Below are 24103 nucleotides of genomic sequence, written 5' to 3' on the forward strand. Positions count from 1 at the left end.
TCAACAACTAGAGACACAGCATAATCACACTGGGAAGCGTGATACAAAATAAGTAGGATGCAAATCACTACTTCTCTTAAAAAAAAAAAAAAAAAAAAAAAAAAGAGAGACAAACAAAAATAGGGAATATCAAGACTTAAGTTACTAGCTCAAGTGGAACATCATACTAAAGCAACTTGGATACTTCAATTTAACTCATGTCTAGCATACAAACAGGTCAGTTCAGTATCAGTTGCAAAGGAACTCCTGTGGGCTACAAGATTTGACAGAATTTCTGCCTTCACTACAAGTGATATACTCAAAGTGATCAACACTGAGTATCCTGAGAAAATTAGGTGTCTTAAAATCAGAGCAGGTATAAAACACTATCCTAGAAAAAGTATAACATCGTGAATTATAATATACTATATTACCCTCCCCTATAAGGCGTCTACTTAAAAAAGGAGTTGAGTCTTGTGCATCTCTCTTGAATGACAAAAGAGAAGTTTTTGGTAATACACCTGGGAGAGCAATCCAGAGCCATAACATTTAGAAAGAGAAAGCTGTTACAGATGGTAACTAGAGGCCCTGGGATCTAAGAAGATACCCCAGAAAGAAATAGATGTTTCCTGAGGTAGGGGATCTTGATAGGCCCAACACACAAATCTTACAATTGCTTACTCTGCAATGTTATTCTTGTAACAGAAGAACTCTGTGCATTCCAGCACACTCCTAAAGTTTCTTAATTTTATCACACCTTGCAATTGAGAAAGAAATCCATGTAAGCTTTTTTCATTAGTTTTCCAGTTGGCTAGAAACGTTACTGATGTCAGTTATTTACCTGCATACTTCAGTGTGCAATAACAAATGAAAGCTGATTCTAATTAAAACCAGAAATCCATCAATCCTAGTATTCTGCAATTTTATTCTGCTGAAAACAAAACTTGAAAAATTTAAGTGCTTCATCTCTGTCTGAATAGAGTGCTGATGCATGAAGTTTCCAAAAATACAACATACAAAATAAATATATGCTTTAAAGGTGCACTACGGTTTTAATGGTTACCAAGCAACACAGAGTGGGTACTGAACACAAATGCCTTCCCCTTGGAGGCACGCAAAGACAAAAGTGTTATGCAATATTTCACTCTGGAGCTCAAAGACAGATGGATTCAAATTCCCTAGACATTATTCCTACTTAATTACAGGCAGGTATTTAGTGGAATGAACAGTAATTACAGCAGCTAATATCCCATAATTCCTCTCCCCAACTATAGATCCAAACAAATATACAACAATATATTGGAAGCCAATGTCTACAAGCAAACAAGAAAACACCCTGGAAGAAAGGCATAAGGCAAGCTAAAAACACCACAGATGAGTGCAGCAAGATTAATGGAGGGAAAAAACCCTGAAATCAGAGAACCAAATAGTATTGCTTTACCTGATTTTATAATTAAAGCCTTTTCTACTCTTTGCAGATATATTTAAAAAAATAAGGGAAAAAATGAATGTAATGTAATTAATATGGCTCATGCAAGGAAAAAGCCACAGAATGGATCCACCAGCTCAAGGAACTGGAAATGTAGCTTACTACATACTGCCTTCAATCTCCTAATAAGACTGGAAGCAATTTTTGGAGACCTATTTTTTAATAGCAGTGTCTTTAATAGTAATGACACCTACGGCTGTGTCTTTACCTCAAACAGTGTTACTTATTATTAAATGTCATGAAAATTTGAGTCTGAAGCACTTTGGTCAAGATCTTTCATATACTCTATTATCTTAAGCAAGGAGCTCTAAGGAAAGCCTCATTCTTCCCATGTATGTTCTTCTCCAAGCAGAACGTGCAGTGTCTGATCAGCAAGGGAAGAATGATTTGTTTGAAGGACATCTTCATGGTGTACATAAGAACGTGAAGTATTAACACACACAGCTTTGTTTTTAAAAACAATTTATATTACAGGTGTGTAATAGATGTTTGCTTTCTTAACTCGCTCAAAATCAGAAATAAAAATTAAATTACTGAGTCTAGTTAGAATAAAAGTTATAATCGGGTAAAAACAGGTACTGTATTCAGTCTCAGTGGCTTCATAAGATTTTGCATCCTTACAGATAAAACATGCGAGATGTGTACCTGCATTTGCCACCAAGCGTGGATTTTAACAGCATGACTAGAGTAACAAGATGCACAATATTTTTCAGCAATTAACTCTTGCTTAAGAGAACTATTAAGATCAAAGAATACAGTCTGGGCATCAAACATTTCTCAATTTTTCAGCTATATTATGCTGCTTGTATGCATACATTATTATTTAAAACTAACATCCTAAAATAAATTCCCACTTAATTAAATTTCAGACTGACATTGAGACACCAGGTTCATGCCTCAGGATTAGGAAAAAATACTCTGAACAGATGAAAAGCCAATCAAACCACACTCTTAATTCTATGTAATTGATGTCACACCCAGTAATTTTGCAGAAGTTGTCCTGAAAACTACTTTTCCTGGACATCTCCTAACCAATTTACACTATATTTGGAAGAGAAATGTGTAATGTGTTCCCTTGTGTCCCAGGCTTGGGCTGGATATTAAAATAAAAACAGTTAAGAGATACCTTGCCCAGGAAAAAAGGCCTTATTTGCAGTGAGAGAAACATCTTTTTTTTATGGGTAAAACACCTATTTGAAGGCAAGGGTGCTGTACATAAGGCCCAGTGGCTGTAGAGTTCTGCTGCACAACTAAGAGACAAAAACCAGATGCCCACAGTAAAATAGAAGAAGATAATAAAACATTTGAAAACACCTGAATTTGATGAACTCTAACTTTTCAAGTCCTGAACCATTAAAATCTCTGCAGTACTTCTGAGGATTTAAAACTCTCAGATACACAGGTCCATGCTTACCAAACTCATCATAGTCCTTCACAGCAAAGACATTTGATACCCTGCACTCAGCCAAAATGGAAACAACTTCTTCCAAGTGGTGTTTGCAGGTGTATAGAATATACCCAAGTAGAAAGAAAAATCTACTTTGAAAACTACCCTTAAAAAGCACTTTTCTTGCTTTGATGTGAATTATTTACATCACAAGAACACTTATCAGACTCTTCATTGTTTCAAGACTGTCTACAGAAAACTGAAACAATATTAAAAAAAATTGAAATTAATCTTGTAGAGTGCCACAGAAAATACCACTGACACATTTATACTGATTCCAAAGGCAACTCAGATCTTCATTGTGAACTCCAGCTGTCTCTTCCTGTACCTCAACTGCTTCTTGGAAAGGTAACTGCTACTGGGTAAGGGAATGCTTTAAATAACCTCTAAAGCAGGACTTGCTGTGTATCTCTGTTCATGAATATAACACTTAAATAACATTCTGGAAATCTCACCACCATGTTACAGGCTCATGCTGGCATTCAAAGGGGATGGACACAGCTTACCACAGGGTTCAACAACTGTGCTGTTGTGGCCTAAGATACATGGGTGCAAATCTAAGAAGGAGCCATTAGAAGCGCCCTACTGAGCCATTCTGAGTGCTCACTGCCCCTGCTGACCACGCTCTATCACAGAACTGATTCCACTGCCCTTTAACAGTACAAGATTTCTCAGAAGAAATGAAAATTGCATCCAGTGTTTTTTCATTTGTAAATTGATCTGTAGACAGCTTAGGAGTCACTAATAACAGTACTGAAAGTAGCAAACATACCTTCACCAGACAATTGGTGTGACCTGGAACAGACCCATTTACATAAATAATGTCATGTTTTGTATTGATCCTCCACACCTAGGAGACAGGTAAAAAAAAAAAAAAATCAAACATTGAGTACTGTTTAGAGATTATTTCCAGTTTTAGAAAAAGAAGTCTAGCAAAGTCCAGACTGACTAATTGGCTGTGATACCCTGGGGAAGAAAAATGTTCTGTACAGGCCTAAACTTGCCAGAGAATTCACTCACATGCCACTCTGGGTGCAAACCTTCCTAATGCAAGAGGCTGAAACAGTTTTAAAGGGCTGGTGACTGTATTTGGTAAAGTAGCTTTTTGTCCAGTGTAACACCAACCAAAACTCCTAGGTCTCTTTTTCCTCTAACAGCAACAAGTTGTAAAAGACGAAAAACATCACAGGTGACAAAGTAAAACAAAATGTCCTCGTGAAAATGTTTCTGTTACCATATGTTAATTTCTTAACTCAACCAGGTGCTCAACTGAACACACATATTTTCTGCTACAAAAAATTAATCATAGTAAACTGAGAACAACAGCAGCACTTTTTGGCAAACTAGAGGTCAAAATGCTTTTTGTGCAAACTGCAGAGGTTGCCTTCAGAGACAGAGTAGCTTTAATAGCTCAAGAGCTGCTGTAGCTATGCACAAATCAGAATCAGGACAGAAACTATAACCCCCTTTTTGCACATGAAAGCAAAAGGCCACGATCAAGTCAGAGCTTCAAACAACTCAGACTTGGGTTGGGTATGAACAATGGAATAGGCATGGAGACATTAACTGAAGTCACTAAAAGCCTGATTGTTTTCCCTCTTCAAACACAGAAGTCAAGGGACATAGTGAAAAACACAATGAATGTGGAAGCATCACCCAAAATCCCAGTTCCCAGGTACCACAAGCACAAAGGATGTTCAGATAAGTTATCTGTAACCCACAAGAGAACAGAAGAACACATTTGCTGCTGTGGTCTTTCCAGCTTGCTTATTTCAAGATGCTGCTGTCTGAATTCTAGCAGAGATGGCAGACAGGACACCATTGCTTGGCAATGCCATCACCTTATACACACTGGTATACCCAGAACTCACCTTTAATCCAAAAGATGTCCTATAGATGTTACCCATTTTACCAGGCATTTTCTTTCCACGATAAACTTTGGCAGCTTTCTAGATAAAAACAAGGCCAAAACCATCTTAACTCCAAGAGGTACACTTACAAACTCAAGAGCTGCACCAGAGAAAATATGCTGGTATTTCCAAGGCTGAACATATATAATATCAAAAAAATCTAATCCTGATAAGCATTTTAAATACCTCCTGCCAGAGGTTAGGTTTTACTCTACATGTGATCTGAAATACTTGACCACAATCACAAGATTTTTGTGTGTGTGTGTGTGTGTGTATACACACACACACACATGTACACACTGTAGTTTCTCTCCTCCCCTAATAAAAAAGTTTTTACACTGATGTCAGTCAGATCTTTTTTAATGTGTGTATTCTTGAGAGTGGAATTTTTAATTCCAATCCCCACTATTCCTTAGTTTCTGTACCCAATTTTGATTGGCTGGGCATAAACTGGACAACAAAGGTGAGGAAAAAAGGCAGGAATAAGTGCAATAATTTTCAATTCCACACTGTTATCAAAGGATTTGTATCCTGCACCTCTCTGTTATACATTAATAATGTTTCGTGGAGTATTTCTTAATTCTTGTGAAAATTATGATTTCAGGAAATCAGTTGCAATGTGGTTCTAGGGAGAGGATTCTCTACTGAACAGTCCTGGATTACAAAAATGTCTGAGATAGCCAACCACAGATGGGAAAGTACTGTCAAGGCATTGCTTTTCCCCTGTTGCATCCTTTCACCTTGTTTCCTTCCCATCATACCTACTTCCAATACCATTTTTCATTCTATATACTTTGTGAAATTACATGCAGCATTACTGCTTGGGAAATTCTAATTTAAAGAAAAGTAAAGGGGTTATTTTGTAAAGATTAATACCATCTGCTAAAATAGTGTTTAGTGTTCAAATATTTACATTCTTCAGTGAAAAGAAGTGCCAGGTGTAGAAATCTTTTGCCAGCTGGAACTGAGGACTATAAATCAGTAACACATGCTTTTACACTCTCAATTACTCAAACTTCATTGACTGCTGCCTTTTTGCTTCTACTATTCTCTTGAACATTATTAATCCTTTTTTATATTTTAATTTCCCTAAGAAATTTACAGACAGTTCATGTTCAGTACTATGACTCAGTTGATCTTAATTAGTTTGCAAAATATGCCTCTTATTTCAGTCTAAATATTATACAGCATTTATAAGACAAAGTCTAAAATTAACCTGTTCAAAGAGCTTTTATACTAATATTATTTATAGTTTGAAATGTAAAAATATGACTGTACTCTGCTTAGAAATGCACAGAAGCTTACACACTTCTGGGAATAATTCCCTACTAAATTATGGGGATCAGTTCATTAAGCAGCTACACATGCCAGGCAAGGTGCTAAAAGCAACCAGGGTTCCAAAGAACAGTAAAATATCTTCAGGATAAAATAACAGGCAAATCCATTCCAATCTATAAATGCTGTGATAAAAGCTTCTTAGAACTCTCTTTGAAGTATTAAGACTATTCCTCTCCCGATAGTACAAAATATGCCCATTAGCTCAGTTAAAATATGTGCATTTACCAGCAATACAGAATATTCATAAATTGAGGCCTAAGAGAACAGCATTGCCTCTTCTACAGGATTCTGAACTTCCTTTGCTGCTGGGATTCCCTGCTAGCACAGAGTAAATGTGACAGCTAGCTATTGTACATTTGTTCAGTTTTAATAAGCTGTTTTAAAAACACTGAAGAATGCTTTAATGGGAAAAGAGAATCCTCACATTGGTAGATATTGCTCCAGGTCTTCTGTGAGTTTTTGTCTGGCCGTGGCTTGCAGGCTGACCTCTAAATCCCCACCTTTTCATGACACCTTGAAATCCTTTACCAATTCTAGAAACAAAAATAATTAAGAAACAAACCTGGGTTAGTCAGACATAAGCTTTCAGGCAATAATCAACAATTACAGTCAGGCTCGTGATTTTTTTACCTTTAACAACACTCAGCTTATGGAAGAACATACTTAAACATGGTATAAAATCTGTATTTTGTACCATAAACATATTTTAGTACGATGCTTAAAGATTGCTCTACAGAATAAGAAGCACTAGAAGAGTCAAACAGACAAGAAGACCAACATAAAATGCTCCTTGCTGTGATTGTCCTCAATAAAAGTTACCATAAAGAATCTGTCACCAAGTGAGCATCAGAGCAAGCAAACAAACAAAATCCCTGTCAAAACCCCAAATAATACCAATTACCACAACTTAATGTCCAGCCTAAGCATCGAGAGAGGAAAGAGATGGCTACTTAGAAGGAACGTTTCTTTTCCATATAACAAACTCATCTCTTGAGAGCAGCTTTGGGTATAGTGACACATAATTCCCTTGATCCATACTCATCCAACAAATAAGTGCTAAAACACAATACCAAATAAAATGTATTTTCAGAGACTATGCCCTTCATCTTTGAGCCACATGACAGCATTACTGGCTTTGGAATTCCCTATTTACTGCAAGGACAGATTCAATAGGAAAAATCACCACTGCACAAAGGAAAAGCTGAATTAAGTGTGTGTTAAACTGGCATTATCTGTGTCCAAAAGTAGAAGCCTGACCACAATGTTTATGACTGCACTGATGATTAAATTTAACTTGAAATTGTCTCAGTTGGTCAGAGCATGGTGCTTCTAATGCCAAGGTTGTGGGTTGCATCCCTTTCACTTAAAAGAGTTGGACCTTGTGATCCTTGTGGGTCCCTTCCAACTTTGAATATCCTGTGATTCTGCAAGAGAATCCTTTTCCTCCAATTTACAGAAATCCTCTCTCTTCAGAAGAAATCCTCCTTCTTTTAATGCACTTCGCACTTTGCATCTAAAATAAAATGGGGTATGAGCATGCACAGAGCATGCTCTATGCAGGAACTGCACTTGGCTGCTTCTCTGCTTAGCACTACCATGAAAAACTAGTGAACACACAAACACAGAAAACACCAATATTAATGAAGAGTAGATTCTTTCCTCTTTCAACTTGATTCAAGTCTCCCCTAAGTGCTGTCCTGGTTATCTTGAACACATCAACCCACAGTAAAAAATAGCCATAAAGAAAGACTCTCTAAAGCTACAGAATTGTAAGGGAACATGAGTTGTGCATCCATGGCGTCTGTCTCCTGGTCTTACCCTTCCCTGCTCAGAACCTAAGGGACAATCCCAGTTAAATCTGGCAAAGAAACATGTATAATTGTTTGAATATAAACATTACTGGTTAGAAGCTCCTGAACATTTTTTGCTCCTTACCTACAGCTAAGGAAAAGCTAAAACTTAATTAAAGCAGTGATATCTTCCTTTGATCTGTCAGCTGGCCAATCATGCAAGTGGCTGTCACCAGCAAGACAAGTCCTTCCAGACCAGCAGAGAGTGGTGGGACATGAAGATATGAAGGGAGTTGGGGCAATGAGAGGAAGGTGAATGAAGCACCTGCAGGAGGGAGGACCTGGGTTACCTGGGACCAGGAACACAAGACAGGAATCCAAACAATGGTTTGTAACACTACTTTCTGATAGAACCAGCTTATTTTAAAAGCATGCAGTAGGAAACAGCAATAGTCATAAAAAACAGTTTGAAAAATACATTTTAAGAGAGGCTCAAAACTTGTTTTTCTGCTTTCATATTGCTAGGGAGCAGTAACTATGAAATATATGCAGAAACTAAGCTATAGAAAAACTCATATCTGTTCTGCCAAAGAGCTATTTTTTTTCTTTTAAACTACCTATTACTGGCCATGTTTTCCAAGCAGATTACTTCTGGCATCTCTAGCTGGAAGATGGACTTAGCAAAGTATCCAAAACCAACTGCAAGTGGGTTGCAGGTGTGCAGTCAACAGAGCGAGCAGATAAATTCTCTCTTTAAATGATGGGGGCATGATAAATTCTTTAGCTGCAGAAATGCCCTTGCAATTCAGAGAAAACCACACAACCATAGAAAGCTACCATTTCAAAAGTAAAAACTACTGTCAAACTTAGCCAAGAAGAATAAATCTCTGATGTCATGAAACCACTTTAACATTTCATTCAACTTATTTTTTAACATGAACAATTTAGAATACTGTCAGTTGTGCTTTAAAAATTTTAAAACATAAATATTTCATATATGAAAGAGATGTATTTTTTAAATAGAGTTTAGTACATCAAATATTATAAGATAACTTCAAAAAAAAGCAATTATATTACAAGATAGCATTGTTAGTGTTAAATGATTCATGCAGTAGAGAATACTCATTTGCTTCTTGGTCCTTCTAATTACACATGTATTTTCTGTGAACAAAGACTCAGATTTTACAAGACCAAAGCCTTAGGAACTTTATAGGAAGTGTGATCAGACTGAAAAAAAGAGTACTCCAGTAAATCTGAAAGTTCTCCTGCATCTGTTGATCTGGAATATGAAAACAAATCTTCAGTCTCTGAAATATTCAGCTTAAAGTCAAGGAAAGATATCACAATATTGAAATGAGGAGCATTTTATAATTTTTTAAACATTTTTATTGTATACTTTTTTATTTTCATATTTTTATTTTTTTACTATCTATCAAGGCATTTTCAATAATGTTTCAGATTAGTTTCATTTTTTATTTGTAAAAATAACTCAATTACCTACAAGGACACTTTACCTTATGACTTCCTGACATTAATTTCCAATTCAATATGACACAGCCATCATGACTGAAATAATTAAATGAGAAGCAGCTATAGGTTATTTTTTATTTTGGAGTTTTTTTACCTTAAAAAAGAATAAATGATGTGTAATGTTTTTTAAACACATGTCAAGAAGACAAACAATTACACAGTGTATATTTTATTTGACTCATGTTCTATCTGAAACAAAACTGGAACCAGAATAAGAACAGAATAAGATTATCTAGATTGAATATAAAGTTTAAAATACAGTAAGGAACTACTAACATCTAGTTTATAATAAAATTTAGAACTGGTCAACTAGGCAGTTAGTAGCTCAGGCAATATACCTCAAGCATTCTAAAGAACAGTGTTTTTCCAGCCTAAGCTGATGTGAATAAGATCTGTTTTCAGACAAGTAGTGGATTTCTCCACAATATGCAAAAAAAAAAAAAAAAAAAGATGAGTACATTTTTCATGACCGACAATTTATCTGTATTTCTAATGCAAAAATTTTAAATTCTTGAAATGCAATGTGCTATTGAAACTAATATTTATCTTATATAAACAAGGAAGAGAATTTAAGATGCATGCTATTCAAGACATACTATGGAAAATCAGAGAACGGTTTGTACAGTGCATTGCACAGTCTTCTTAAACTTTTTATTCTGACAAAAACAATGAATATTATGCAAGATTATATTCTTGTTGATTTCTGGACAGACACCAGGTGTCAGCTATTAATATCACTCATTTAATTTCAAATTGTTTAACTGCCCTCTCTGCCCTCCTTAAAAATTACTACATGTGAATACATTCAGCAAGTATCTCCCATAAAAGAAAAGTAATTATTCAAACTTAACCTAAGCCCGCAGAGATTTTTAAAAAACATTAAGGTCTGTCAAAGCAGGACGTTAATCCAGTACTATATATTAACTTAACAGAATCAAATACTAGAATCCACTCAGAAAGAATCTATTTTGCTACAGTATCTGAAATATGATAAGCAAGAACCTACGCTGAAGTAGAATGTTTGACATCCTACTTGCCCTGTTGTGATATCACGCTAAGGCATCTTCTACCTGTTGTCTTGGTTTGAATCAAGGGCTATACATCTTTAATGTTCTAACAGTAACATTAGACAATATATCTGAACACAAAACCCCACATGCATGAGACTTATAAAACTAGATTTGAAAAGCAGAATGCCCCTGTTCCTCAACAGATGCAATATAATGACTTCATTTACTTGGCTTCACTGAGTGAAGCCTGATTCCCAGAAAGTAATCACAGGGAGCAGTGATGATATGAAAAACTAGGACATGCAAGAGTTAAAAGAAAAGTAATCTTTCTGCAGAGTTAAAAATAGAGTTTAATTACAGTTGTTCTGGTCTCACCTGCAGGAAAGCAGGTGTTGAGGTCAACCACCTAATTTTGTACAAACCCTCATTTTCCAGATTTGATGCAAGTAAAATGCCAGTACGTAATGAGAGATCTTTAATTTAGAAAGCTACTGGAATAAAGCACTCTAATTAAGAAACAATTAACTTAGGTAGTTACTCTTCAAATGTAGTTAATTTAAAAGAGCATTATTTCAATGCTGCAGGGGAAAAGTATTAGAGCTACCTACTCAGATAACTTTGGGCAAACAGAGAGTTCTGATTCAGGCTCAGATTACACTGTTAATCGAGCAAAACTTAAACTAGAAACACTTCAGACTCACCACTTAATTCTAGCCCATTTCCAACAAAACTACTGTTGGCTTTTTCTTGGGACTGACAACATTTCTGATGTTTCTCATCACCCTAGCAGTAAAGAATTTCTTCCTAATATCTAATCCAAACCTACTCTCAGTTTGAAGCCATTTGTCCTGTCACCACATGCTTTTGTAAACAGTCTTTCTCCCTCTTTCTTACAGGGTCCCTTCAGGTACTGCCTGCAATTAGGTCACCCTGAAGCCTTCTCTTCTCCAGACTGAACAATCCCAATTCCCTTAGCCTCTCCTCATAGGGGAGGTGCTCCATCCCTAGAGGGGACCACAGAGCTGGAGGCAGTACTCAAGGTGGGGTCACAGAGCTGCAGCCTGTGAGAGAGGTGTTTCTGGATGGTGCTGTGCATTTTAGCTCCAAGCTTAGCAGGGCTAAACTTAAGGATTGAGCTTTTAAATTACTGAAAATAGGTACTAAGGAAAATATTTCAGCACTATAAAAGATTGACAGCATGCAGACACACTGCCCAGTCTCAGTGCCCTAAAAGCCACTCATTACAGGCTAAACAATTATGAGATTTGAAATAAAAACAAAGTGCAAACATAAATCTTTAACTGAACCCTCTCATTCCTGCAAACGTGTTTTTCTTTACAGAGGTATAAATGAATCAAAACATTTCAAAAGACTTTGACAAAAAACATTGGCAGGGAAGATTAAAAGAAGACAGTCATAGAAAACCCCCTACATTTTGGTAACCAAATGAAGAGGCTAACTCAAGACTTCTGAAATGAAATTTGAAGTTTGCTTATAGATAAGGAGCATATTTTTTATTTACATTTTGGCAGAAGGAAGCATACAAAAGGATATCTTGCTCATCTAAACAATTAAAAGTTGGTAAAAGATTAAAATATCCTTTATATTCCACTATACTATAAAATATCCTTTATATTCCACTATACTATCTACCTCCTCATTGAGGTGACATTTACTTTCTTTCATTTTTAAAGGACTTATTACAATTAATCATGCTTTTATCAAGAGCATTGCTATTTTCATCCACATGGTTTCTAACACTGTACACTCTGGAGTTTCCTCCAATTAAAGCAAAATTACCATCAAACTCAAAAATGTAAAGTACATATTAATGTAAATATATTTCTAAAAACTTTTACTTGACAGCACGTCTTGGGAATTACTGTTTTTCAAGTCCATAATGGTCTGAAACAGAAAGACCCAAGTCCATCCCCAGGTTGGATGGGACCCTGCTGTATGAAATTGCATGGAAAAAACCAAAAGAATAGAAGAAAAATTGAAATGTAGTAACATAACTTAATTCTTGCCCAGGAGATAAGGAAACATGATAAATGAAGCATTCCAAAGAAGAAGAAATCAGAATGTGAGGGAGCTACAGAAAATGGTTAAAAATTTTTAATATAGAAAGACTGGATTCACTGAATGGGACCAAAAACCCAGTCAATTTTTAGCTTGCTAGTATTTTCAAATACTCAAAGCAAGATACAAATCAATAACCTGTGGCTGTTTACCAATGTCTTCTACACTGCTAAAAAATCCCTTTCCTAGTTCTTGGAAAATCTCCTGGAAAAGCAAAGCTTTTCTGCATTAACAAAGACTGACACGTAATCTCCATTAAATGACTGTATTCCTAATGATCATGAGCTTTGTTTAGCTTTGTTTTGCAAACAAGCTATGGTCTCTTGCAGGATGCTCACCAATGCAATTTACAAGCAGAATGAATAATATGCCAGATCTAAGTGTATAAGAAAGTCTGACATGGAAAAAATACTAATTTCAGTCAATTCCTTAAACTGTTTCTCTCAACAGAGTGCTTGCAATGTAGTGAGGTGTAGCTCTATTAGAATTGCATACTCAGCTCTGTTGATATAACTGATTCCCCATATATACAAAATCCTGTGAACAGCATTGGACATTTATAGGTATTACACCCTACATGTGAGACAACTGCAGCTGGGTACTATCTCCATTGCAGAGAAAATAAAACATGTAATGGCAAATAATATCTTTGTACCACGGCACTGAAATATGCAGACAGGAGCTCTCTTGGTCAGGGGAAATCACAGATGTATGGCAGACAAGAGCCTTTGCCACAGGATGCCAGTTTTTCTTTTGAACACCACCTTATTACTTAAGCTCTCATTTGGCATTTGCAGCGGTCTGAGAGGAAATTATTCCTCCCACATTAAAGTAAAAGATCTTTAGCCACTCCTGGCAGGGACATTAGCTGGAATGCGAGAGAAAACAAACAAAAAAAGAATTTTACAGCTCTGTTTCACTGCTAAATGTATTCACTATCTTATTGCTATCCTTTCAGTCCACTTATCTCTTCTCATCTCTTCACCAAATTAAAATTAAGCAGTCTTTTTGGGAACCAATACTTTTCAGCATTTATTCTCCATTTTTACCTACTAGAGACACTGTATTAAAGTATCTCTTCGCCTACGCTAATCATGAGCATATGAGAGACAACACAGGCAGACCTCAGCCTCAATAGTATTAATAGTCTACCTGTCTTGTTCAAAAGCAAGAGCAAACTTCATCAAGAAATATAACTTGATATTTTTGACCCAATGAGTGAATGGATGCCAATCTCCTGTCACTACTGTTGCAATTGTATTTCAGCTTTTGTGAGCCATGGGTTCAAGTCAAATTAGAGGGGAAAAAAAAAAAAAAAGTCAGCCAGTCTCTTTGAGAGAGATTTAAGACACAATAAATCCTCAGGCACCTACGTTTTTGCAGTAACATCCACAAACTGCCCGGGGCGGAAGTGAGCAGCATACAAAGGAGTACCTGCAGAAGAAGAGGAGAGACCATGTTCCACTTAGTGCTGAAATCCTCAAACCACTACCCAGTAGTCATTATCCTCCAGGGTAGGTTACAGTCACAGGAAAGGAAACAGAACTTGTTATTTACATCTTATTTGTTTTTCTTTATAAACCTCATTGACTGAAACAGATGCTTTGTATTTACTATTTAAGCACACTTCTTAGGATATAACCCAATTTCAGATTAGCAGGAAGGGTCAAGGCTTTATTCAGATACATTGCCCTTCATACACTGCCAAAGACCAAAGTGCCTAATTAGTTAAGACTCATAATACATATGCTAAGCAAGAAAAACTAATATGGTGCACTTAGAACTACTAGTACTTCACAAGGTGGAGAGTTTTTTTTTTTTAATAAACTAAAAAACCAAACAAACCCCACCCCCCCATTTATTATAAAAAATGAGATTAAAAAAAATGAAATTTTGCAACACTTCCTCTATGAAGACACAGCATTTCCAAACTAAAGTCTCTGGCAAAAGTACAGCTTCCTCCACTGGGGAATTGTCTACATGCTGACCTTTAGCAGAAACACTGCTACTGTAGGTCAGTGACATCATTCACCTCACTGTAATTACACTAATTCCTTAAGTACTTGCAGTATCAAAATATTAATTTCTGATTTGTTTTGTCTTCAGTGATTTTTTTTTCACCCAAGTGCAAATATTCTTTCATTAGCAGCTTAAAAAAAGCCAACAAAGCAAAACTGTAAATTTAGTTCATTCTAAATGAACTTTAATCTGAAGATTCATATAGCTGAATATTTTAGTTTGCAGTCTAGTATACAACCATTAAAAAAATGAAATTTTAATTGCTTCATGTCTTTTCAATTGCTTCCATGCTTTCTCAAATATGTATGAATGCAAACTGGAAATTATGTAAACCTCTCATAAGTCTCAAGCATAAAAATTTTTATATATTATTTCATGTTATATTTACATAATCCACACATTTGGATAACTACCAACTAAAACAAAATCATGCACATTAAGGATGTTATGTATAAAATACACACACTGCAAAACCAGTTTATCAAAAACTTGCAATTCCGCTTTATCTCAAGCTATTGCTTCCATTTATCAATCCAGACTTCCTCTTCATGTCAGATTTGTTTTTTAGCAGTTACTGCACTGTCTGAAATAGGTCTTGCAAAAAGCTCCGCTAATGGCAATGAAGATGCAATACATTAGAATTTCCTACCCTATATAATTCTTCAGAAAATACCTGTAAATGCCAAAAACCACAAAACAAATGCAACCTAAATAGACTACCTAATAAAACCTCAGAAATATTAAACTTTTCATTTAATCACCAAACTTCCAATACTGATTTTTAGTGAGAATGTTTGTTATAAACATGATTTAGTGTGTTTTACTTGGCAAGCTGTAAAACAGAAAAAGCAGCCTTCGTCCTACTTTTGAATGCAGCAAGAAGAAACAAAACTCAAAGTGCTATTTCAGGGTCCTGAGAAACATTACCACAAAACAGTGTCCTTCTCATAAGGATAAACACAGAACTTCCTGTAACTGTATCCATATTTATGCTCAATAAGTCAAGGTTATAGACATTTACTTCTTAACTCAATGTTCAGAGCAAATCTGGATTGGATTTCCTTTCTCATAGGTGGAAACACAGTATCCTGGAAAAAGCAAAAATCCTACATCTCATCAACCAAAAAGTAAAAACCATCTTCTGATTTTCCCTATGCAAAAAGCTTGCTGGTGCGTAAAGACAAAGAATTCAGCATTTTCTATAAAAAACAACACTGAAATACACATCATAACTTCATTTAGGTCTACAAGTGGCAGATGCTAAATGATTATGCACATAATACTCAGTAGCTCAGAAAAATTACCTGGCTTAATTATGGCGTCATCTGTTACATTAAATGTTGTAACTTTCTGCTTCCGTGGCACTCCAGCTTCTTTAAAAATTTCATGGGCAGACTCTGGTTTCTGCAACAAAAAGCAGCCATAAAAAAAGAAGTCATCTTAAAATACCCAAGATTCAACCTAGCACAGAAAACTATTACAGACTGTCAACATCACTTGGAGAAACAGATACATCATACTAAAATTTCATCTTCAGGCTTGCATTTTATCTCTACATATAGTTTATTTAAAAATAAATAAATGTCTGCCTTTTATTTTCTGTCAAGTAGTTACCCAACAGCTATCTAATATAAATGAGAGATATATGAGGATATTGAAAATCTGAGGAGGGAAACTAATCATTTAGAATGTAGATGACAGATGCTACTTTTTTTTCATGGCTTACAAGGAGTTTTGTAGTAATTTAGAAGTAGGTTCTCTTTTTCAAAGCTTCTGATGACTCAGTTCAACACCACAATAAATGTAATTTATTTAACTAACAAAACCATAGAAAAAAAAATTCTTGTCTTGAGGAAACTTCTAGAAATGCTTAAATTTCCATAAAAGAAAATATTGAGTCTTTGAGCAAAAAAAGAAAAATTAGTAACAACAAGTTTATGATCCACGTAATTTTAAGATATAGCAAATACACTCAGTGTCAAACCACTGCTGACCTACTAAAGCAGGGATTTTGCTTTTAGATGAGTCTGACACATTTTAAAGTACTTCAAATTATTCTCAGCTGTTTTAAGCAAGACATCTCACAGAACAGCAGACCACTGAGACAAAACCAAGCAATAGAAACAGTGATGCAGGAATTGTGGCCACAGGAAAAAAAAAAAAAAAGATATGCAGCTGATTTTCCTTCAAATGATTTCTGGTAGAAAGCAATTTAAGCATCTAACAATACTGTCACACTTGGATAATCTCATCTCTGAGGTCTGCTCTTAAAACTCCTGCGCAGTTCCCTCTCTCTCAAAAATTATTTTGTGTATTTTAAGAGCAAGTAATGTGGACAACTTTAAAAATGTTACTTATTGTATCTGAAAACAGTTTTGAAAATGTTGCCTCATCTTTTGTTTTCGAACATTTGTTGAAAAGTGTTAGAACAGTGGAAGTTTTATGAAGAACGAGGAAGCAAGATGACAAGGATCTCTGATTTAGAAAAAACCCCAGAAATTTTAAGTTTATGAATCTGTCTTTGAGAGCGAAATATGTTTCCCAAGAGATTTGTTAACTTGAGGTCACAGTACAAAATACTTCAAATGCCTTTAAAAAACCAGAATCAGCTACATACAAAATCTCTCCTAAGACCACAAATATTTGATGAATCAGTGAGGAACCTGTAATAATCTGCAGAACTATATGTGAGAATGAAAAATAAAAGATATGGACTTCCTACTAAGTGCCTGTATATCAAGTCTTTATTTCCAGCTGCCTCAAACTGCTGCCTTATGCTACAGCAAGGGGAGCTCTGTGCTCAGCATGGGTGGCTGGAAAGAGAAACCACAGCTGAAGAAGAGCACGGTGAAGTCAAAGGGTAAAATTCACTTGTATCTCAAGAGTCCTACTCTAGGTTGTAGCCTTGCACTGTTCTTCTGTAACAGCACCTCCTCTTCACACAGCCAAGTCAGAGACGTATTTTTACAAACAAAACACTTCAGTCTTTACAAACCCTTCCTAAAAAGCAATATTGAAGAGGGGAACACTGAGAGAATTCTCAGATGTTCCTTATTTTTAAAAACTCCAACAATACTTTCCAGCATTATAAGAAAATGATCGATACGCCCTCACTTACAGGAAGCATATAAAATATTTTTGACCAAAAAAAAAAAAAAAGTCTGAGCATTGACAGAACTTACTTTTGAGCATAATTTTGCATTAAAAAATCATGAAAAATCTGTTCACTTATAACAGAGTGAAATACATCAAGCTAAAAAGGAAAAATGAATCTTGCTAAAAAATGCAACACTTCCTATGAGTTTTAAAGCAATTCGACACTTCAAAGAAATACAGGAAATTCTTTGTTAGAAAAATTACTGAAGAAATCTTTTGATTGAACTCATTAAAAACCAGTAGATGTGAGGAATCTGAGGAAGACAGATGTTCCTATGATGAATTAACAAAAGAGAAATTACTTATGCTAATACAAGACAGTATAATTTGGCTTTCTTTTCTATTTCACTTCTGACACTTCTGAGAGAAAAGAAACACATAAGAAGGCTGATAAACATAGGAAAACAATGATCCAAACTTGTAGCCAAACCACTGAAATACATCACTTCTTAGTACCTTAACAAGTAAATCTGCACATAATCTGTACATAATCTTCCTTCCTAATCTGCCAAATTCTTCCTTAGGAATTATCTAGTTAATAAAATGATGATGCCAAAAATAATAATACAGAGCTCAGTAAAATAATAATAATAATCATCATCATCATCATCAGTTCAGTTTCAGGACCTCACCAAAGACTGCTCAAAGAATATTTATTTAATTTGTTTATTAAGATGGGTCTAAGTTCAAGCAAATTATTAGAAGCTAACTTGGGAAAAGTTATGCCCAAAGAAAGTCTTGAACATAATTTACACTACTAAAAAGTCCTTGAGTTGACTTTTTATGTAGTTTTGCTTTGAAGAATTTTTCATAGGAGCTGTTTAAAAAGGAGTTTTCTTTATACCTCCTTACTTTGGGCACATTTTTACTCTGACAACATACTGGATTTACTGGTAACACCATCTTAATGAAAAGATCAACTCTAAGGAGTCTAATGAGCAAAATACAACTTGAAAACATTATTCCCATGACTCTTGCATGTCGTAGACCAAAGTAATAGGAAAGAAAAACACATGGCTGTCATTTCTCCAGGAAAATGTCATACCTGGAAGGTAGAAATGGACTGAAGCGACAGAATAGACACCTGAAGAGTGCAAGCTGTGCTAGTCAAACATGGCATAAACCAACTGAATAAATGTATGGTACCTTGAAGTATAAGCCTGTTCAAAATCAGCAGAATATACTAAAAAAACAGATCTATCAAATGAAAAAAGGTCCTCCTTCTCTTACCTCCACTAAAGCAGAAACAAGTATACAGAATAATTCTGAGGCCCGGGGATAACATCCATTTGAAAAATGGAAATCTATGCCCACAAAAAGCCATGATCATGAACTGAGATAATCTGCTTAATAGTCATGAGCCCTGGGATTTTTTTACTTGCTCAAATCAGACAAATGAGTATCAGGATATTGCAAGAATTGAAAAATTATATTTTATAGAAATAATGCATCATAGAAACATCCTTTGAGGGAATGCTTTGTTCCTGCTTGATCTATAACTCATCCTGGGGAATGACAGCTCTGCCAGACAACCTCAGCCACTAGAGATATCTGGGAATTCCACATCAAGCAACTGGGATGTCTTAACAAGTGAGTGGCTTTGATATGGCTTTTGATGAGTTACAATCATGAAGCTATCTTCTTGAAAAGGTAAGTAAGTCTTAAAGTTACTTATCAGCAGAACTATAGGCAAACTAAACAATGTCAACAGACCTGGGGAAAAGCTGAACTATAGCTAAAAAGACAGTACCGAAGAGTAAGCTAGAGCACTAAGTTGTAAACAACTGATGGAGCTGAGTAAGTTCACAACAGGCTCCTGAAGTGTATTAGAATTAGTATACAAGTGAAGATCTTGCAGTCCTCATCTCAAGTGCATGTCCACAGACATGAAGAACACACATTTCTCCACTGCTAGTGGTCCTTCAAATGCTTTCACCAGCATAGGACACTGCACATCAAAGCAAATTCCTAAACCTACAGCTTTCCTAGAAAATTAAGAGGTAAAACTTTCAAAAAATTCTTCTTGCTATTCTCTTAACCAAGAATTTACACTCACTTTAGGAAATGGCAAAGGTGAATGTGACAAAAGATCAATTACAAAGCACGCTTGTATGCCAAGAAATCTTTCAGAAGTCTACTTATGCTACATTTGTATTGTAATCACAACAGAAACAACTATTCCAACAGAGACACCCAAAGTGTTTCACTTACAGAAAAAGGAGATACATTTTTGCCTCCAACCAGCAGCTTAGCTGTTTTTCCACCTGACTCTTCTTTTGAAACATATCTTAAAACATGGCAATCTTGGACCTAGAGAAAAGAAAGTGTTCATCTGAGCATAAACAGATTTGTACACATTAAGACAACAAAACACCAAAGTCAGTCTCTGTTTTTATAAAAGAAGATACAGTCTAAAAGTAAGACAGTGTGTTGTGTTTTTACCACTGACATTGCTTTTCCAATGAACTGAAGGCTTATTTCAGAAAAAAAAATAGCATAAGGCAAACTAATTTCATAAATAGTCTAGAAATTGTAATCACCTTTTTCACACAAGATCTGCAAAATCCCTATTGTAAGCAGTCAAAGCACACAGTAAGAGCCCCCATTTTAGATTCCTGCTGCTTTGCCCTGTAAACCTGATGGCCTTCACAGTGGTGGCTCCTCTTGTGACAGCAACCAGTCAGCAAAAGGCTTCATCACAAGAGCAGCTGCCAGAGAATATGAAGAAGCAGCTCCAGGGCTACAAAGGCTCAGAAACCAAGGTGAAACTAATTCCAACATGCCCACAGGTGGAAAAATAAAAGAAGTGAAGTGGGATAGTTAACCCCAGCTTTGTTGCATCACCTAGGTAACACCACTCACAGCTCTGCCGCATTTGAATAGCTGAGGCAGCAGGGCAGAGCACTCCTAGAAAGTATGGATGGATATAAACAGAATGGGCATGGTGAACTATACAGGAGTGAAAGAAATCTTCACTTTCTTTCAGGATTTCCTACTCTGCACAAGTAGTAAGTTTCACTTTTCCTTGAAACAGCTGGATTACAAACTGAATACAGTATAGGAGACTAAATTCATTATGGTTTACTTCACCTTAAGCAGTGTGACAGCATGTTTTTCTCCTGATTTGGTCCATATTGGCATCATTCCCAGTTTTACTGCAACAACACCAACTCTGATGGAATCTGTAGATCAAAACAGAACATGGATGCACCTTCACAATTAGTAATTGAAACAGTTCATCTAATAATCTGCAAAGTTCTATTAACTCTGATCTTTCCTAAGGAGGTGAAGGAGAGAAAACACCACTAAATCCTTGCAGGTAGGCTGGAGGTTTTTAACCCCACCAGCAGTAAAGCTCTATCTGTTTCAGTTGTGTTTGATAGAAAATGCAACTACTTTTGGTTTGTTTTTCTTTTCCAAAATACAATGCCCATGCATTAGAGCTAAACTAACTATTGAAAAATTTGCTGCAGGAGGTTTTTCCTACCACAGTCTTTGCAATGGCAACCTATCAAGTATGCCACACAAATGATGTGACCCTTCTGAAAGCTCAAAACCTTAATTCTGTATTCTAGTCCATAGGAAATTGTAATCACAGACCAGAAGTGGGATGTATTATATTTCACTTTTTCTTCAGAGTCCAGCAATATTAACAAAAACATTTTCAACGTCATACACTTTATGCTTTAACGAGACTTTTTGGACAAATTCTTAATTTATTATCTTGTTGTTGTACAGCAGTGGGATGGGCCAAGAGCTGACTAAAAACTATCTTTAAGAGCTAAAAGTTATTTAAAGGTTCTTAACATCTTGTAATATTTTAAAAGCTTTTTAGAGAACTGATGTATTACATTTACTTATCTACAATTGATGTGAAAGCCAAAAGGAGAATACTTCACAAGATAGAATCCTGATGTTACTGAATGCAACAACACAACAACAGTATTAATTTCAGCATAAACAAGTATTTCAGAAGAGACACTTTCTCACCTGGTGTCCACTTATTCAGTGGCCATGGCTCGTCTTTCAGAGGGCACAGCTTGCTGGTTGTCTGAGCTTTGTACTCCTCTGCAGTTATCTTCTTGAGGAACTCCACATTCTCTTCAGAAAGATGCTCATGCCACCATGTTGAACTGTTGAGGTGTCTGACTACAAAGCCCAGCTGACCCCTTTCCAAAGGTGGGAAAAGGTTTTGAGTGTCTTTATCAGTACAAAAAGTGTCTCATAACATGTATGTTACATCTAATTTATAAAACACCTAATTATCTGTCATTTGACTAAGTATTCTGAATTATACCAAAGGGGAGCAAGCAAAAACAAACCAACCAACCAACCAACCACTCCTTTTAAGATAAAAAAACCCCAGCTGGATCCATGAACAAAGAGATTACAGTAGGTACTGTTTACCTTAACTTTAGCAAGACTTTTTAAAACAATCTCTTGTGGCATCCTTCTATCCAAGATAGGATGTTATGGCATGGATGGGTGGGCCATCAGCTGAGCAAAAAGCTGGCTGGATCGTCAGCTGAAGGAGTCACAGCTGACAGTTTGGACTCTACTAGAAGGCCAGTTACAAGCACAGCTCCCCAAGACTCTATTCAGGAACCTGTCCTGTTCAATATCTTTTTCAGTGGCCTCTGAGAGGGGAAGAGTGCACTGTTCTTAAGTTTGAAGGGAGCAGTGGTGATTCTATCTGGCAAAGGTGTCCCTCTGCCAGATAGAAGGACAAGCCAACAAGGAACCCAGTGAGATCCATAAAGCAGAAATGCACCATCCCAGCCACAAGTGGCCTGGAATAATTTGTGAGAAAGCTACTGACAAGGCCGAGGCAGGCCATGTCACGAGGTGCACACCAGGACAGTGAGAGAAGTGCTATAAGCTGCAAAGGGGGATTCGGATTTGACCTAAGGAAAAAAAAATGTTCAGCCTGAAGACAATTTAACACTGGCACTGGGGTCTAGAGGGACTGTGCAGTTTCAGTCCTTAAAGGCTTTCAAGACCCAAAACCACAAAGCCCTGAGCAACCTTGTCTGACCTCAGAGCTGGTCACACTGTGAGAAAGAACTTAGACCTCAGCTTGGCTCCTCAGCTCCCTTCCAGCCCCAACAACTCTCTGACTCTACACACACTGCTGAACAGCTCAGTGTCCTGCCATAAATGTTACGAGGGCTGAAAAAGGCTTGATTGCTCCTCAATCCTCTGCAACGCCAACGGAAGAGTATTTAATAGTACAGGCAGTGAATGCACGCGGCCAGCGGGCCAAGGTGACCCAAAACACGGCAGGTCAAGTCGCTCACTATGCTGCAAAGACGCTTTGGACGCGAACACGCCTATCCCGCCATAACTCCCATGCAGGCTGGGAGTATTTCTAAGGCTGGAATGCCCCAGCAGTAACCCCAGGCACGGAGAACAAAGCTTCCAGGCGCTGCCAGCACGCTGCACACAGAGGCCTCTCCAAAGGGCGGCACCCAGGGGCGGGGAGAGGCCCCGGGCCGAGGGAAAAGGGCCGCTCAGGTGCCCCTCACCTTCCAGCACTGAAGGGAATTTACGGGAAAGACGAGGCAAAACTACTTAGAAGAGCCTGTAGTGACAGGACAAGGGGGAGTGGGTTCAAACTGAAAGACAGTAGACTTAGATTAGACATTAGGAATGAATTCTTTGCTTTTAGGGTGGTGAGGCACTGAAATGTTGCCAGAGAAGCTGTGGATGCCCCATCCCCGGCAGCGTTCAAGGCCACACTGGATGCAGCTCTGAGCAACCTAGTCTAGCTGAAAGCGTCCTTCCCCACAGCAGGGGTGTGTAACTAGATTACCTTCAAGGTCCCCCTCCAACCAAGGCCGTTCTACCATTCTACGACCTCGGGGCTGCGACAGGGACCGAGCAACGCTCTGCTCCCCGCTGCTTCTTCTTTCCCTCCCGTTTCCCGAAGCAGTCCCTTTCCCTCCCAGCCGTACCGCTACCTGTGTCCGGGAGCGGGCGCCGGCGCCGCCGCGGCCCAGAGGCGCCGGCCGAGCCGGGCCAGCCGCCCCCATCCCGCCATGCCGCCACTCCGGCGGAGCCGCCGCCGCCTTCCGGCCCCGCCGCGTCCGTCGCTGGAAACCTTCCGTGCTGTCCCGGACACAGAGTTCCGCCCCGCGGGCGCCGAGCTCAAGAGTGACAAAAAACCTCCCGAATCACCCCAAAGCGTGGGCGTGGGCTGCAGCACCCGTGGCCGATGGAGCTACTCTGACCAGGGGGGGAATACCTCACCCAAGGGCGAGGACGTGCAGAAATAGCCACGGGCTTCTTCCCCCCTCAGCCGTTCCAGCCCTGCCATCGCTCCTCTGCCTGCATTCCAGGCGCGAGGCGGTGAAATC

At 37.5% G+C, this 24103-nt stretch overlaps 1 protein-coding gene across 1 annotated transcript in view; it reads right to left on the bottom strand.

Annotated features, from left to right (window-relative positions):
• MRPL3 (mitochondrial ribosomal protein L3) overlaps window positions 1–23846 on the bottom strand; it is a 28098-nt gene extending 4252 nt beyond the window's left edge. Inside the window, exons 1-9 of the mRNA XM_059847527.1 lie at window positions 23708–23846; window positions 21738–21916; window positions 20838–20929; window positions 19959–20057; window positions 15896–15995; window positions 13946–14006; window positions 6588–6696; window positions 4787–4864; window positions 3688–3765 (exon numbers count right to left, since the gene is read on the bottom strand). Coding sequence (XP_059703510.1) covers window positions 3688–3765; window positions 4787–4864; window positions 6588–6696; window positions 13946–14006; window positions 15896–15995; window positions 19959–20057; window positions 20838–20929; window positions 21738–21916; window positions 23708–23787 — 876 coding nt within the window. The 5' untranslated portion in view covers window positions 23788–23846. The remainder of the gene's footprint in view (window positions 1–3687; window positions 3766–4786; window positions 4865–6587; window positions 6697–13945; window positions 14007–15895; window positions 15996–19958; window positions 20058–20837; window positions 20930–21737; window positions 21917–23707) is intronic.
• Between the last annotated feature and the right edge of the window lie 257 nt (window positions 23847–24103).

Source organism: Haemorhous mexicanus, chromosome 1, assembly GCF_027477595.1.
Source record: "Haemorhous mexicanus isolate bHaeMex1 chromosome 1, bHaeMex1.pri, whole genome shotgun sequence".
Taxonomy (NCBI): Eukaryota; Metazoa; Chordata; class Aves; order Passeriformes; family Fringillidae; genus Haemorhous; species Haemorhous mexicanus.